This window comes from Alosa alosa, chromosome 21 (genome assembly GCF_017589495.1).
Source record: "Alosa alosa isolate M-15738 ecotype Scorff River chromosome 21, AALO_Geno_1.1, whole genome shotgun sequence".
Classification (NCBI taxonomy): Eukaryota; Metazoa; Chordata; class Actinopteri; order Clupeiformes; family Clupeidae; genus Alosa; species Alosa alosa.
The window spans coordinates 13,629,434-13,644,357 of record NC_063209.1 but is presented as its reverse complement, the minus strand read 5'-3'; the positions used below and the strand labels follow the sequence as shown (position 1 = coordinate 13,644,357).

The window sequence follows — 14,924 nt, the reverse complement described above, 5'->3', positions numbered from 1 at the left end:
TCTCTGTGTTGTGGTTGGCCAAAGGTTTCATACAGTGTCGAAAAAGGGCAAAAGCGAAGAGAGGGGACTCTGGTCAACATCACCTCATGATGAACTCTCAGTCATACTGAACTTTGGTAAATGTTTTGTTGGAACTCGGTTGGTAAGAAAGTGGAATAATCGGTGACACGGTTACACATTGAAACAGTTGGAATCAAGGTCACAGTCGCACCAAGCTCACAGTCTGCCAAAGAGAGCAATACACACATATCAAGTTCACACATTTAGGTTGAGCAATAAAGATGTATGTGAATTATAGTGTTGATATTGGATGCACAATAACAGGTCAAAGAGTTAACTTATATAATAATGAATAAGGGATCGGTGAGTAATATTACCACCACCACAACAACAATAAATACTATTTTACAAATAACATAAATAACAACAACAGCTATTACTACTATTACTACTACTACTACTACTACTACTACTACTACTATACTACTACTACTGCTAATAATAATAATAACAACAACAATAATAACAAGGATAATAATATTGATAATTATAATAATAATAAGATGATTATAGATAGATAGATAGATAGATAGATAGATAGATAGATAGATAGACTTGACTAATGGCTTTGATATGATCGATATATTTTGATACCAGATTTATTTATGACAGATATATTTGGGATCCTTTACCATTCTCTGGTTAACCATCATGAATTTGAAATTGTTGCTCGCTCTATAGCCTGTAACTGCAAACTACAGGCTAGGCTTCCCCTGCCGCATGAGGCAATATTGCGCAATCCACACACACACACACACACACACTACAATAGTGTTTGGATGCGTCAGCATATCCACAGGCTAACGGTAGTGGCCGAATTTAAATGATCTGATCGTTAAATTGAAGACGGGCAATACTGTAATTATGCTCTGGGTTGCATCATTATTTAAATGGACAAATATATTCCAGATGACTCGCGCTCCATCTCTTCTCACGCCTTTGCACTGAATGATGTGGCTGATTTGCTGTCCTGGCGGAACTACACAGAACGGACCTCCCACCCAAGCACCTCACGGTAGCTTTATCAGACTGCATGGTCAACTCGCAAGGTAAGAAAAAAGGGGGAAATCCCTTGCCAACGCTACACCTGTATTTCTGTAATGTAATTATTCATGCGTAACGTAACCATCCTCTCCCCCCTCAAAGTCGGCGCATTGGAATGGTCAGTATAGGTTATCGACACTGCCCTTATGGACTCTCAGCATACAACCATACATTAGGCTATTTAAAGAGCGTACCGGGGCGTACACAGTCAGTGTAGGCTACCTGCTCTAATATCTAATTCGTATTGGCTGCTGTGACTTGTTTGTGAAGATAGGTGTTCAGAAAGAGCTGTGCTATTTTTTTTATATACAACTTTTAATAACCCACTGAGACTGACTGAGACTGATTTTTATTTTGTAAATACTTACAAGCGAGTATTACGTTCTCGATATGGAAGCAGGTAAGAGATGTTCACGGACTAAACTGTCATCCTGACATGTTATTAGAGAAGGTGGAAGGCTCATTTGTGGTTAAAGACGAAGATGTAGGCCTACGCTAGGGGCGCCGGCGCATCAGAAACCTCTCACATTTGCAGTACTGTACCTACAGAATTTCAGATGGAGTTTCTTTCGAGCAATACGATCTCTCCTGATTTGTAATCTTTCATGACAGGTCTAATTATTATCACGTTGACAGCAAAGTCGCTAGCATTCTATTACTTTTAGAAATCACTTCTACAAAATAAAAGTTTGGTGGAAATGTACCTAATGCTTCACATACTGTACCAAACCAAATGTGTTGAGATATCCTTCTGAAGTCAGTGGTTCCACCATAATTGTGTTGTTATTCCTATGAAGAAGTAACAGCTGCCAGCACTGTCTTAATTAACGAGTTAACATAAGCCACATCAAGCTTAGAAGTAAATTATGTTGATCTCTGCATGATTATATAATGACGAGGTGATGTTAAACTATCTAAAAGAGAACTCTCTCTCTCTCTGTAGCTGTGCGTCAGACCATGACTGAATTCTGGAAGGAGCATTCTCAAGAAGCCACGGTCCAGGAAATGATGCTGGACTCTAATGCCCAGCTGCTCACTGAGCATGAGCTCCCCGAGATCCTCTCCCTCCTGCCCAGTATGGCCAACAAAGACGTCCTGGAGCTAGGGGCAGGCATAGGGTCAGTCCTGCTGAACTATTCTCACCACCTGGATAAAGACAGAACTGATGATCATATAGCCATTTAAAATAACACAAGTTGATTTAACAGCGTGCTTACCGTATCCACTAAATTCTCATAGCCTTTATGTTTAATGTTTTATGCTTTAATTTGTTTTATGTTTTAGTCATTTTTCACATTTATTTTGTTAATTGATTAACCTCAACTGTAAAGAGCTGTTGTTATTAAATGTGCTTCATACATTTTCATTTACATTTTAAAGTATCTTGGCCCTGGCATGTACACTTTAACTAAGTTCTAAGAATGAATGAAGCAGTAACACATTAATCACACTACTTGGGCGTCATTGTTATCAATGCAACTGTTATCAGACATGCAGGCATGCTTTTCTTGAATCATGCTTGTGTTGACACTTCCTGTACGATCTCTCCCACTTTATTTGAATCCTCCATCATAAAATGATTGATATGAGGGTCAACAATAGGAAGTCATAGGTTCCGGCTCATAGTGAAGACTAAGGTTACACACAGGGTTAGCTGAACACTAGGGCAAAGGTCAGGTAATCATAAGGGTCAAAATAAAAAAAACTGTATATTGATATTCAAATCAGTACACCTTTTATAAGACCCCTGTATGTATTACATTACAAAATATACACTTTTTAGATATGTAATCAACTAGTCTATCATCATTAATTCAACAAGTGACAGCAGTATGTATTCAATTGTATTGTTTTTTGCTGAGAAATGTGTGCACTTGTAAAATAGGTTGTCTAAAGATGTTTGCTGTTTAAAGCTTGTTTTTTTCCTGAAACAATATCACTGTGACCCCTTTTAGAGGACCTAGTGTTGACCTTTTGTTTGGCCTTTCACCCTTCCAGACGATACACGTGTCACCTCATTGGTAAAGCCCACCATGTGACAGCTGTGGATTTCATGGAGAAGTTTGTGGAAAAGAACAGGGAGGACAACAGTCACCTCGGTAATGCTGACTTCCTCCAGGATGACGTCACTCAACTTAATTTCCCCCAAAACAGGTATGAGGGGAAAAGCCCCTAGGCACTGATATTAAGAGAGGAACATTTCCTTTGGTTAATATACCTTATAATATCTTCTAGGGGAAATAATACAAAAGAGGGGGACATTGTAGAGGAAATAGATAAAGAGATATTAAAGGTGATTCAGTAATAAGGTATTGGTCTACTCTTTCAATTTGTAGTTTTTTTTTCTATTTTCTATATGTTTGATATGTAGTTTTGTCAGAATACCTGCTAGGGATCATAGCTGTGGGATCTACACAGAGCATATTCATTCTTCCTTCAGTTTCGACCTGATCTTCTCTAACTGGCTGATGATGTACCTGAGCGATGAGGAGCTGCGGAAACTGATCGAGAAGATGCTGTCCTGGCTCAGACCTGGAGGACATCTCTTCTTCAGGGAGTCCTGCTTCCACCAATCAGGTGACACATCAGAGAGGCCATTCTCTCCCCCATCCCACCTCGTTCGTACCCACTCTCACTGATGTAGTTGTTTGTGTCACATGATATTAAATTTGCGCTGCCTAAGTACAGGACATTTTCCACCACCCTTACCTACAATAACCCCACCTTCATACCTGATCTCACTGATGTAGAAGATAATTGGCACATAATGAAGTATATTCAGCTGGCTTAAGTACAGGAAAATATATGTGGCCAAGGTCACCTTCGTTCATGGATGTCAAAGAAAAACTCCATTGTATATATATGTAAAACACCATGAAAAGGCATAGACTATATTAATCTCAGAAATATATCATTGAATAATACTGCTGAAGGTCTGTTCTCTTATATGAGATGGCTCTGGAAGTTCCGTGACAATGGTTCTTTGACCTCCTCAGGGAACTGCAAAAGAGATTTCAACCCCACCCACTACCGCACTCCGGCCCTCTACAACCATCTGATGACATCAGCACAGTGGCAGGGAGATAAAGAGGCCTTTGGCTTTGACATTGTCCTGACCAAAACAGTGCAGACCTACGTCAAGGTAATACAGAGAGCTGTGTGTGTGCTATTCAACTCCAGCTGCCCAACTACAGCTCAGAGTGGAGGAGTCAGAGAACACATACAAAGTGGTGCCTAGAAGGCATAGAGATTTTCAGGATTTCATTTTGATATTTCAATAATATTGATTTTTTTTATTAGTGCTTTGTTATACTACCGGTATCTGTAAGTGATATTAAGCATGGGTTATTTGTACTATTCATTTTTCAGGTTTATATTATTGGTATTTTGGGAATGGAATGCATACACCTCCCCTCCAGCATGATTTTGATCAAAACCTATTTCCCCCTGCTTTTCGCTTTATCCCCTACTCTCTCTCTCTCTCTCTCTCTGTCTGTCTGTCTCTCTACCCCTCTCTCCCGTCCTAGATGAAGAACAACAAGAACCAGGTGTGCTGGCTTCTGCAGAAAGCTCAGCGGGAGGGTGCCCAGCAGGGGGGCTTTGGCACCTTCCAGCAGTTCCTGGACAACCAGCAGTACACGCGCCGTGGCATCCTGCGCTACGAGAAGATGTTCGGCGCCGGCTACGTCAGCACGGGAGGGCCCAGCACCACGAAGGTGGAGTGGGTCGAAAGGCTAAATGTAGCACCAATGCTGGGTTCGGGGAGGGGCGTCCGGCCGCACAGGGCGGTCGGGGTGCCTCCCCTGGCGGGTCTCGTACTCCAATCGGTCAGGTGATAGCGTTTGATTGGTGAGAGTAGCTAGTATGGCTGAGTTGAGTGATGGTTGCTGTGGCCTCATCAGGAGTATAGATGTGAGAGTCAAAGCTAAATCAGCCCCTAGCTTCATGATGTAACTCTGTATACACTATAACTACATTTGTAGCCCTTGTTAAAGCAACTCAACAAGATATTCCATATTTGATAGTATTAGATAGTATTAGATAGTCAATATTCATTGCCATTTGACACAAGACGGTACCCAGTTAGTCAAAAAACGACTAAAAAGGGTCATGATCCTACCCGATCAACAACGCTACATAGTACAATATCAAGCATTCTCGGCGTTTATTGGCAATGTCATTCTCTGTATTATAAGTCATTGTAGCATTAGAATGAGTCTGAAAGCCATTATTTTAAGGTAAAAGAATTGCAGTGTTTTGCTTTAAGAACTACAGTGAGTAGGAGTGACCTATTGACCTATTGCAAGATGACAGGTGCAACAATGCCTTCTGCCATGTTGCACTGCCATCTAGCTACAGTAGGCCTTTTACATTTTAATCCAGTAACAGAGAAGGTCCGCACACTTGCTCTCTGTTTTTTTATTTTATTTTATTTGACTTCAATCCCCATGGGGGCAGTCAAATAAAATAAAATAAAAATGTGTACAGCTAAATGTATTGTGCATGATGATATTATATGTAAACTAGAAGCAACTGTCGTTACACATGCTAATACATTGTCTGGAATTCCAACAGGAGTTTGTTGACCTTTTGAACCTCACACCCGGGCAAAAAGTTGTCGACGTTGGTTGTGGCATAGGAGGGGGAGATTTCTACATGGCAAAGGTAGGAGGCAGAAACAATTTAAAGGTGGTTGTATTATCTTTTTACATATATTGTAATTGTTTGATATACCAAATATTGCATTAAGTAGTATGTCTAATGAGTCTTGTGTGTTTGAACTAATAGAACTTTGGCGTGGAAGTGTTGGGAATGGATTTGTCTGCAAACATGGTGGAAATTGCCTGCGAGCGAGCAGTCAAAGAGAAGCTGCCTATGGTATGCAGATAAGCCACTCAAAATAACGTCCCACATACTTAAAGGAGAATTCCGGTGTGATATTGACCTAAAGTGTATTGAAACATGATACCGAGTGTTTCCAAAAATAATTCAGTGGAAATGCATGGATTCCAGTTTCTTCCAGTAGCAGCAATTGGAATCCATGCATTTCCACTGAATTATTTTTGGAATCTGATCCCTTATCATAGCTGTTCATTCTTACTCATTGCTCGACTTATCGTGACTAAATTCAAGATGGCTGCAAGCGTAAACCGGTGGAAGATACTGTCTGTATAAATCGTCTTGTAAAGTAAACTACCAGTGCTTTTTCAAAGTTCTCAATGTCTCGCTTTTTAAATGTCAGGGCCCTCGGAAGTCTACCAATGAAGTGTGGAGATACATTGAGCCTCGTAAATGGGTGTAAAACAGTGATTTATTTGCATGGCTAGCCGATGCGAGAAGCACCACTATTGAAAAAGCTGTTGGTAGCATCGGCTAACTAAGCCAGATTTTGGAGTGCAGGGGACAAGCCGAGATGGACTATGAGACATACGTTCACACTCGGTATCATGTTTCAATACACTTTAGGTCAATATCACACCGGAATTCTCCTTTAAGAATGGGCTTATAAGTCGTTGGCTATTCAGAACGTACTGTTATTTTGACAGGTGCACTTTGAAGTAGCTGATGCCACAAAGAGGGTTTTCCCTGTGGGCACTTTTGATGTGGTGTATAGCAGAGACACCATTTTGCACATCAGTGACAAACTGGAGCTCTTCAAAAATTTCAATGTAAGTATATTTGCATTTGACTGTAGCCATGGCATATGTGTGTGTGGTTTAAAACAAACCCAACATTGTCAGACATACTGTAGTTTACAATGTATACAGCATACAAAACACAGTATTTGGAAAACACTTTGAGATTGTTAGACCAAGCAATAAAATTCATAGCAGAAGCAGCTTTGCTGAAGCATCATAAACATTTCTAACACCTTGGGCCGGATTCCCATACGTGCATTAAGCTTTTCATTGGAAAAGCTATTAGCCTAGTACTAGGCTTAAACCAGCCCACATAGTTTGACATATACCTCTGATATGGACATACCCTTTGAAATGGTATCAAGATCACACTCTGTTTCTGTGCCTTGCTGGTCTGTTGTGCAGTCGTGGCTGAAGCCTGGTGGCAAGGTGCTGATCAGTGACTACTGCAGTGGGGAGAAGCCCTGGAGCCCCCAGTTTGAGGATTACGTTAAACAGAGAGGATACATCCTCTACACGCCAAAGAGATATGGACAGGTGTGTGTATGTGTGTAAGGATAGGCACCAAGTTTCATTACTGGCATGAGTTTGACCATTACAATGGCTTTACACCATTTCTCAAGTATGTTTAAAATATCATAATTTTCTAATTCTTGTAGATTTAGTCAAATAGTTACTTGGAGTGTTCTGATATAGTAATGTCTGTAATTGTGTGTGTATGTGTGTGTGTGTGTGTGTGTGTGTGTGTGTGTGTGTTTATTCCTATGACTGTATTTACATGTCAGTTCCTGGAGGAGGCAGGCTTTACCAACGTGCGCGCTGAGGACCGAACAGAGCAGTTCATTCAGGTGATCAAGAGCGAGCTGGAGAAAGCAGAGGTCATGCGGGAGGAGTTTGTCCAGGTGAGGGGGAGCTTGAACCCTAACACAATATAAACACGCAATTAAGGCTATTTTTAGCTTCCTGACAAACACTGCGATAAGCAGTACAGACACAACATACCACATTACCTCCACATGCAGTAGGCATTCTAGGTAAACAAAGTGACCTACTTTAAAATGAAAGAATGCTGTCATCATCTGTCATAATGTTTTAAGTAAGGGATAATGTATAGAACGCCGGTCCGCCCTGTCGGGACTTATTTCCCAATAATGACCGGCGTTCTATACATTATCCCTTACATATCACAACACATGATAATAACTTCATTGTCAATAACTTTCATGGTCTTCAATGTTACAGTTGGTATGCTCAGTAGAAGTTCACAGTAATCACCACAAACAAGCAAAATGTTCAGTTCAAATTGATTTTACTTTATTGTTCATCTACAATCATTTACTCAACAAGCAACAGATTGTGTAATAGATGCAAATTTATTCGCAGACCCTTCAACAGAAATAACATAGATATTAAATGGTTATTACACATTTACCCCAACAAGATGTAAGATGTATTCTATACATTTTAATATTAATAGACTGATAGAAGTTTAAATTCAGTTTTGAGTTTATTGAATCGCAAACTAAGAAAGACAGAAGAGGAAGATGGTGAAATGGTAGACATTTAAAATGTCAAATATGTAAACAAGCTGGTTTGACCTGAAGGAAAATGCAAAAGAGATGTGACGTGTCCTCCTGTTCTGTAAATTAATTAAGTAGAAAAGACACTGAATATTTCAACATAATCCAAACTTCCACAGAATCAGTATATCCTCTTTACCCAATTTATTGGGTTTCTGTGTGTATCTTCTATTCTGTATTCCTGCAGGTGTCTCTGATCCATAAAACATTGTGACAACGTGTGTGTGTGTGTGTGTGTGTGTGTGTGTGTGTGTTTCATTGTGTACAGGAATTCTCTAAAGAAGACTATGATGCTATTATGAAAGGCTGGACAGAAAAACTGCAACGCTGTGAATTAGGGGACCAACGTTGGGGATTATTCTATGCTACCAAAAAGTGATAGGACAGAGAACGAGAGAGAAAGAGAGAGATGATGATGATGCTGAAAATGGAGAGAAATTATGAAGATGGCAAAAAGTGTGTATATGTGTTTGTGTGTGTGTGTGTGTGTGTGTGTGTGTGTGTCTGTACGCTCACACATGTGTAAGTGAGAGTGCTGGTTGACACTGCTGGAATTATGAATCCTTGTATTTTGTGTGAGGCTTACTTACAGTGAAACTAGTTCTGATGCATTTTTTTGTCTCTGATTGTACCCTAAAAGGCCAATTAGCATTTGTTTTTTCTGACCAAATGACTGTGATGCAATTATTTTATTAAAATATCAACTTTTGAATCCACTCACACTTGTTTTTCTTACATATTTTGATTATATTACATACTTTAATGTTCATGAGATTGTAAACAAAGAAGCTGGATTAGTGGATTTACAAATCATCAGACCACTAACCCTAGTCAATACAACTCAATATTTTTTCAATATTTATATGTCAGTAAGCTTGGACCTTATTAACCAGTTCATTTTATGGTAGCACTTTATTTTATACTGTACATTATGTAGTACCGGTACATTAGCTATCTAGTATTTATGGGAAATGTATACTTATAAATACCATTCATATAGTTATTTGCTATGTACTGTATACACTGGCAGAAGTAACTAAACCCTAATTCATAATACATTTAAAAGAATACACTAACAAAAAACATGATGTACCACTGATGTACTTTCATTGTTTATTTGACAACAGTGGTTGATTTTCATAATGTAAAAAGTATGTAAAAAACCTTGCAGTCAATAGCCTCTGCCGCAATAGCAGCAAGTACTTTTAACAGACAAAAAGGGAAGGTATAGCGAATGCTCAGGTCATGGACGTGGTAGACCCCAGGTACATGTAAGGTGCATTGAAGTTTGAAAGGACTGTTGTAGAAACAAAGCTGCAATGCTGACTTCAGGCACACTTGGAGACAAGGATCAAGTTATTAAAACCCTTTTACCGGTATTTAAGATTGGGGCATAATACAAGTTAAAAACGCAGACACATTTTATCAAGTAAACGGAAGTGCGGTTGAAGTATAATTCCCAAGTTTACTTTAGGTAGAAAGTTGATTAGTATAAATGTACTTGTGGTACACTTCTTTGAACTAAATTGGCCCACTTTCAGTTTATAACAGTAAACTCATACTGAGAACAATACTCTAAGTAAACTAGTGAAGATACTAGTTACAGTATATACTTCTAGCACACCTTTTAGTTCATTATAGTATACGTTAAGTATTTTTGAGCTGTAAAAATAGTAAACATTTAGGTGCACTACAAGTGAACTTATACTGTAGGTGTATTGTTTACTAATAAGCTGCATTACAGTATATTGCTTATTTATTGCATTTATATTACACACACACCAATGGCGTAGGCTGCCATGCAGGGCGCCAATCGGCACATCGGGAGCCCTTTTGGGGTTAAGTAATTTGTCAGGAGGAGCTGGGCTCAAACCTGCAACAATTTTTCATGTTCATGATAGTACTTAAAGTAAATCCTCAGTAAAATACAAGTTTATCGGAAGGGTAATATTATAAGCCAAGTGAATAAGTATACTCTTTTGATCCCGTGAGGGAAATTTGGTCTCTGCATTTATCCCAGTCCGTGAATTAGTGAAACACACTCAACACACAGTGAGGTGAAGCACACACTAATCCCGACGCAGTGAGCTGCCTGCTACAGCGGCGCTCGGGGAGCAGTGAGGGGTTAGGTGCCTTGCTCAAAGGCACTTCAGCCGTGCCTACTGGTCGGGGTTCGAAGCGGCAACCCTCTGGTTACAAGTCCGAAGTGCTAACCAGTAGGCCACGGCTGCCCAGAAAAAAAATGAAATAAAATCTGTATAATTAAGTATAAATACCAAGTATAGGCAGATCTACTTAAACCTTTATGAGTAAAAGCCAAGTATAATTCAATTTAGTGTACCGGTATCTCTGATCAGTACACAAAAAGCAAGCTATACGTGCTTAGTTCAAAATAAGTTGACCAACAGTACACTTCCATAAACTTCTTTTTGCTAAGGACTCTGGAGCTTCAATCAGGGTGTGGTTTGTCGACAAAGCAACCAAATCAGCCTTGTTCCTACCTTTAACAAACATTTTCAACAAGCAACTATTTGGTCTCTCTGTCAGCGTTTTTTTTTTTTTTACATGCTTCTTCTTGCAGAACAGCTCTATTCCTCTCGTAGACCTGACCTAGACCTAATGCTGAGCAAAAATCCAAATTTCAATCACGGTTACTGTGGTAGTTGCTCAGGTCCAAAAGATGAAAAGCAGCCTCAGAACTTCACATTCTACATACTGAAATAAAGGATGGATGGCAGCAAGAATGATGACAGTAGGGGTGGGTGGTGTGATGTATTACCTCCAGGATGGCAGCAGTGCAAAAAATACTTACAGTGACAAAATAATAGTAATACAAACTTTTCAGAACAAGAAAATAAACCTACGTGCAGAGATGGACTAAGATGGGAGGGGAGTCTGGTTATGGACAGATAAGCAACGGTGCCTAGTCTATCACATCACCTGAGCACGCTTCAGTTGATTTTGTTTACAACAAAAAGCCTGTTGCTAGAGATGCTAGAGATTTATCATGGCTGTTGTATAAGATATCGACAGCGCAATAACTTTAAAAACGATCAGAAAACAGCGAGGCATTTGTCGAGAAGAAGGATGTTTGGGCTGTTCTCCCTACAGGATTCATGGTAGGCTATTCCTTTGCTTTGATTGGTTAGGTCTATCCAATTGAGTGCAGAGGAACCCCCACCCCCCCTGTATCGATTGAAACACACCTCATATTCATGTCCCAATCATGCCGTATTATAGAACTCAAACCCTGAATAGAACTGAGTATGGCTACGTCAGGCCAGTCTGTACACCAAAGGACCTCAATCTAGATCGTCGAAGTAAAGTGCCGTAGAGATAGTATCCTCCGTGTTCCTGTTCTGATGGTAGGCAAATTGGATGGGGTCCAGTGCAGTGCAAGGCTCGTTGCAGTGGAGTGACTGGGCTAGTGACAGGTTAAATATGTCAGTCCAAACCTCAATCAGCTGCACAGCACAGGCCCCTTAGGAGGTATCCAGAGATGCCATCAGGACCAGCAGCTTTACGTGCATTAGTCCTGCTAAGTGCCGCTCACACATCGGTGGGGGAGAGTGTGAGGGGCTGGTGTTCTGCAGACACCTTGATGGCAACCTACTGTAAGAGGGGCAACACATAAGCTGACTTCCAAATGTCTGGAATGACGTTGGAAGAGAGAGACAAATTAAAAATATTTGTTAAAGGTTCTGCTATAACATCTGCTGCCAGTTTCAAAAGAGAGGCATTGAGACTGTCAGGGCCAGCTGATTTCCTAGGATCAATTTATTGCATTTAGTCAAACCTATCCCTGTCTAGAGGGGCAGGTAAACCAGAGAAGCAGTCACTAGATGGGGAGACATGAGACTGGGAAGCCCTGTCAGGATGGATTTGGTCAAATAGATTCCCTGCTTTAATGAAATGATTATTAAATAAATGAATTATCATTTTTAGTTGACCATTGTTGAGCATCCTGTACAACATGTTGAGGGAGGGCAGTGTCAGTAACAAGGTGTGTTAGAGATTTACCGGTAATAATTTTCCGGAATTTGGAGAGATTATTCAGATTACTAGAAACTGACTGGAGGAAGAAGTCAGATTTACATTTTCTTATGCGATACAGTAAGTACATTTGTTTCAGAGGTACCTGATATGAGTCCAGTCAGACTGAGAAGTCGGAATTCCTTGCTAAAGCCCATGCAGCATTTCTCTCATGAATCAGAGAAGTCAGTTCAGGAAGTCTGGTGTCCCTGGCACAAGCTATTGTACAATGGTCACCGATGTCATTTGCGAAAACACCTACAGGATATTTCTGTGGTGTATTGGTGAGTATTAGGTCTATTAGGGTTGATTTATCTGGGTGTTTATTATTAGGGTGGGTAGGGGAAAGAACCAGCTGTGTAAGATTTAGTTCAAGACACATACTGTACGCTTCAGGGAGTCAGAATTTGCAGAGAGCCAATCCCACTTTAGATATTCTGGGCTTGGTTAGGTGTCATGGTATAGACTGATTGGACCAAAAGTTGAATGCGGTAAAAGTCAGCCAGTAGACTATCTGACCAATTCATTTTTCAGCGGAAGTCATATACTGTAGGTTTAGTCAGAGTTTGTTTTTCTTCTTTTTTTCTCCAGTAATTTTGTGTCAAGGATTCCCAGGACACTGAAAGACCTGGGTGCACGAAACTTGGTGGGCATGTAGCCTCACAAGGATGACAAGGAACCATTGTTTTTTCGTTTTGAACCGTCACCCACCCGCCGCACCGAGCCCCCCGAAAGGAGGGTAGGCCGGACACTGTTTTCTGTGAATATCTCGACCATAGGGCCTAAGATGACCAACTTTTTTCATATGTTGGTCTCAAGGGGATATGTCAACCCATCCCATATCCACTCATTTCAGGTATACAGTAGCCCAAATGAAAAAGCAAAAACAAGGCATTGTAATCACAGGTTTCTTTGGCTGACAGGTTCACAACTGCACGGAATTTGAGGAGTAGGATCATTATGACACCCTCTGAATGCATGCAAAGTTTCATGGAATTCCACACAGAGACATATACACACAGCCATAAACACACACACGCATGCACAAACATCTTTCCATGCCGCCGATCCATTCCGTCGTGCTCAACACGAAGTAGTTTGAGCTGGTGCTATTTTGCGCAGGATCCGTGCTGCTTCATAGTAATTCCTCCAAGGAACAATCCAGCGGAATTCAATGTAACTAACTATCCAATATGAATACTCTTTTCAAAATGCTCCCGCCACGTCTCACATGTCCTAGTTAACTCTCTCCGATAGAGCTTCCGTGTCTTGCAATTACTGCCCTCTTCATGCAGGTTTGGCCAAGCAGCATTTTATCGTCAGCCGACTGCGGGACGTTAACACCCCAATTACGTTTAAGCAACCCAGTTGGATAAGCCCAGTGAATACTATTGAATACTATAGATACTAACAGATATTTGTATTATTAAGAATCGTTAGCGGTCTGCTACAACACACACAGAAGCACACATATACACAAAAACCAGCACACTATGCACACACTCATTTACATACACAAAAGTAAGGGATGGAGTAGGAGATGAAGACAAATTGACAATCATTACTTAATTTTGCGGAGAGAATGTGTAGGACTGAGCGGCGGTCAAATTTTGTACCATTCTGCGGTACATCTAGTTAAAAGCAGTGTCTAGTCTGGGTCACATTTCAGTCTCTTTACTGCTCACAGCTAGCCTAGAAATCTAGACGCACCCTAGCGGCAGCAAATGCAATTTGCTGTCAGGGTAGTCTAGCAACTCTCTGTTGGCTTGCGAGCTGGAAAAATCCCTCAGAACTTCTACCAGGCCAATCACATCGTCTATAGGCCTAGAGTCGGTAGGCGGGCTTCACATAATGATGGCAGAGTTGCAATGGTTCTGTGTGAATTCCCTTCTACTTGAAAACAAAGAAGATGTATGTTGCTGTTGGTGAACAGCGTGACACGAGTTAAGTTTTTTTTTAAGTTGGCAAAAGTTTGAAAAACTAGCCAACTAGCTCCACTGGTGGGAAAATGCATGGGACTCATGAGTTGTAGAGCTATCCTATTGCGTGCAGAGGGAATTTGAAAGACAACTGTTTATCCTACCCCTAAGACTGAGCACTGGAAATGGTGAGTCCCCAGACCCTACATCTTGATGTGGGTCTGGCTTGCCAGGTTAGCTCACAGCTCCATTAAGAGTAATTTTCCCTCTAAATTTCTCACATGGTTTTATTTTCTATCAATGGGTTGTTGATGTGGCATGGCATTGTCAGAAGATAGCAATGAATGTTATTTAAAATGCTAAAATGGTCAATTTTGCTTCAGATGTTTTTCCTTTGTATTACAAATCTCAAGATTGGCCCATCATGTCTCTACCCTGTTTCAAACATGGTTCAACAAATTATACTTTGCATATCTGTACCTTAAAATGAGAAACAGAAAAGTGATTATATATTTCCACCATATATGAAAGAGTAAAACTTTACATATTATGTCACTGAAAACCATGTCTTCTAGTGTGACACCATATCTTATGTATTTAGTTGAAGGACCCCATTAAAGGCCATGTCACTGAAGCCACTTGTAAAGCCC

At 40.4% G+C, this 14,924-nt stretch overlaps 1 protein-coding gene across 3 annotated transcripts; it reads left to right on the top strand.

Moving 5' to 3' along the window:
* Positions 1 to 844: 844 nt before the first annotated feature.
* Positions 845 to 9,039, top strand: pmt (phosphoethanolamine methyltransferase). 3 transcript variants are annotated; one of them, XM_048232352.1, is made up of 12 exons: positions 845 to 1,109; positions 2,048 to 2,222; positions 3,103 to 3,258; positions 3,545 to 3,681; positions 4,101 to 4,246; positions 4,632 to 4,820; positions 5,680 to 5,769; positions 5,893 to 5,982; positions 6,651 to 6,773; positions 7,149 to 7,280; positions 7,529 to 7,645; positions 8,592 to 9,039. In XM_048232352.1, the coding sequence occupies exons 1-12, from the start codon at positions 1,094 to 1,096 to the stop codon at positions 8,700 to 8,702; spliced, it is 1,482 nt and encodes a 493-aa protein (XP_048088309.1). In that variant the 5' UTR covers positions 845 to 1,093; the 3' UTR covers positions 8,703 to 9,039. The 3 variants fall into 3 exon arrangements, with proteins under 3 accessions (XP_048088309.1, XP_048088311.1, XP_048088310.1); XM_048232354.1 differs by lacking the exon at positions 845 to 1,109 and adding an exon at positions 1,164 to 1,222; XM_048232353.1 differs by lacking the exon at positions 845 to 1,109 and adding an exon at positions 1,305 to 1,504.
* Positions 9,040 to 14,924: the final 5,885 nt, after the last annotated feature.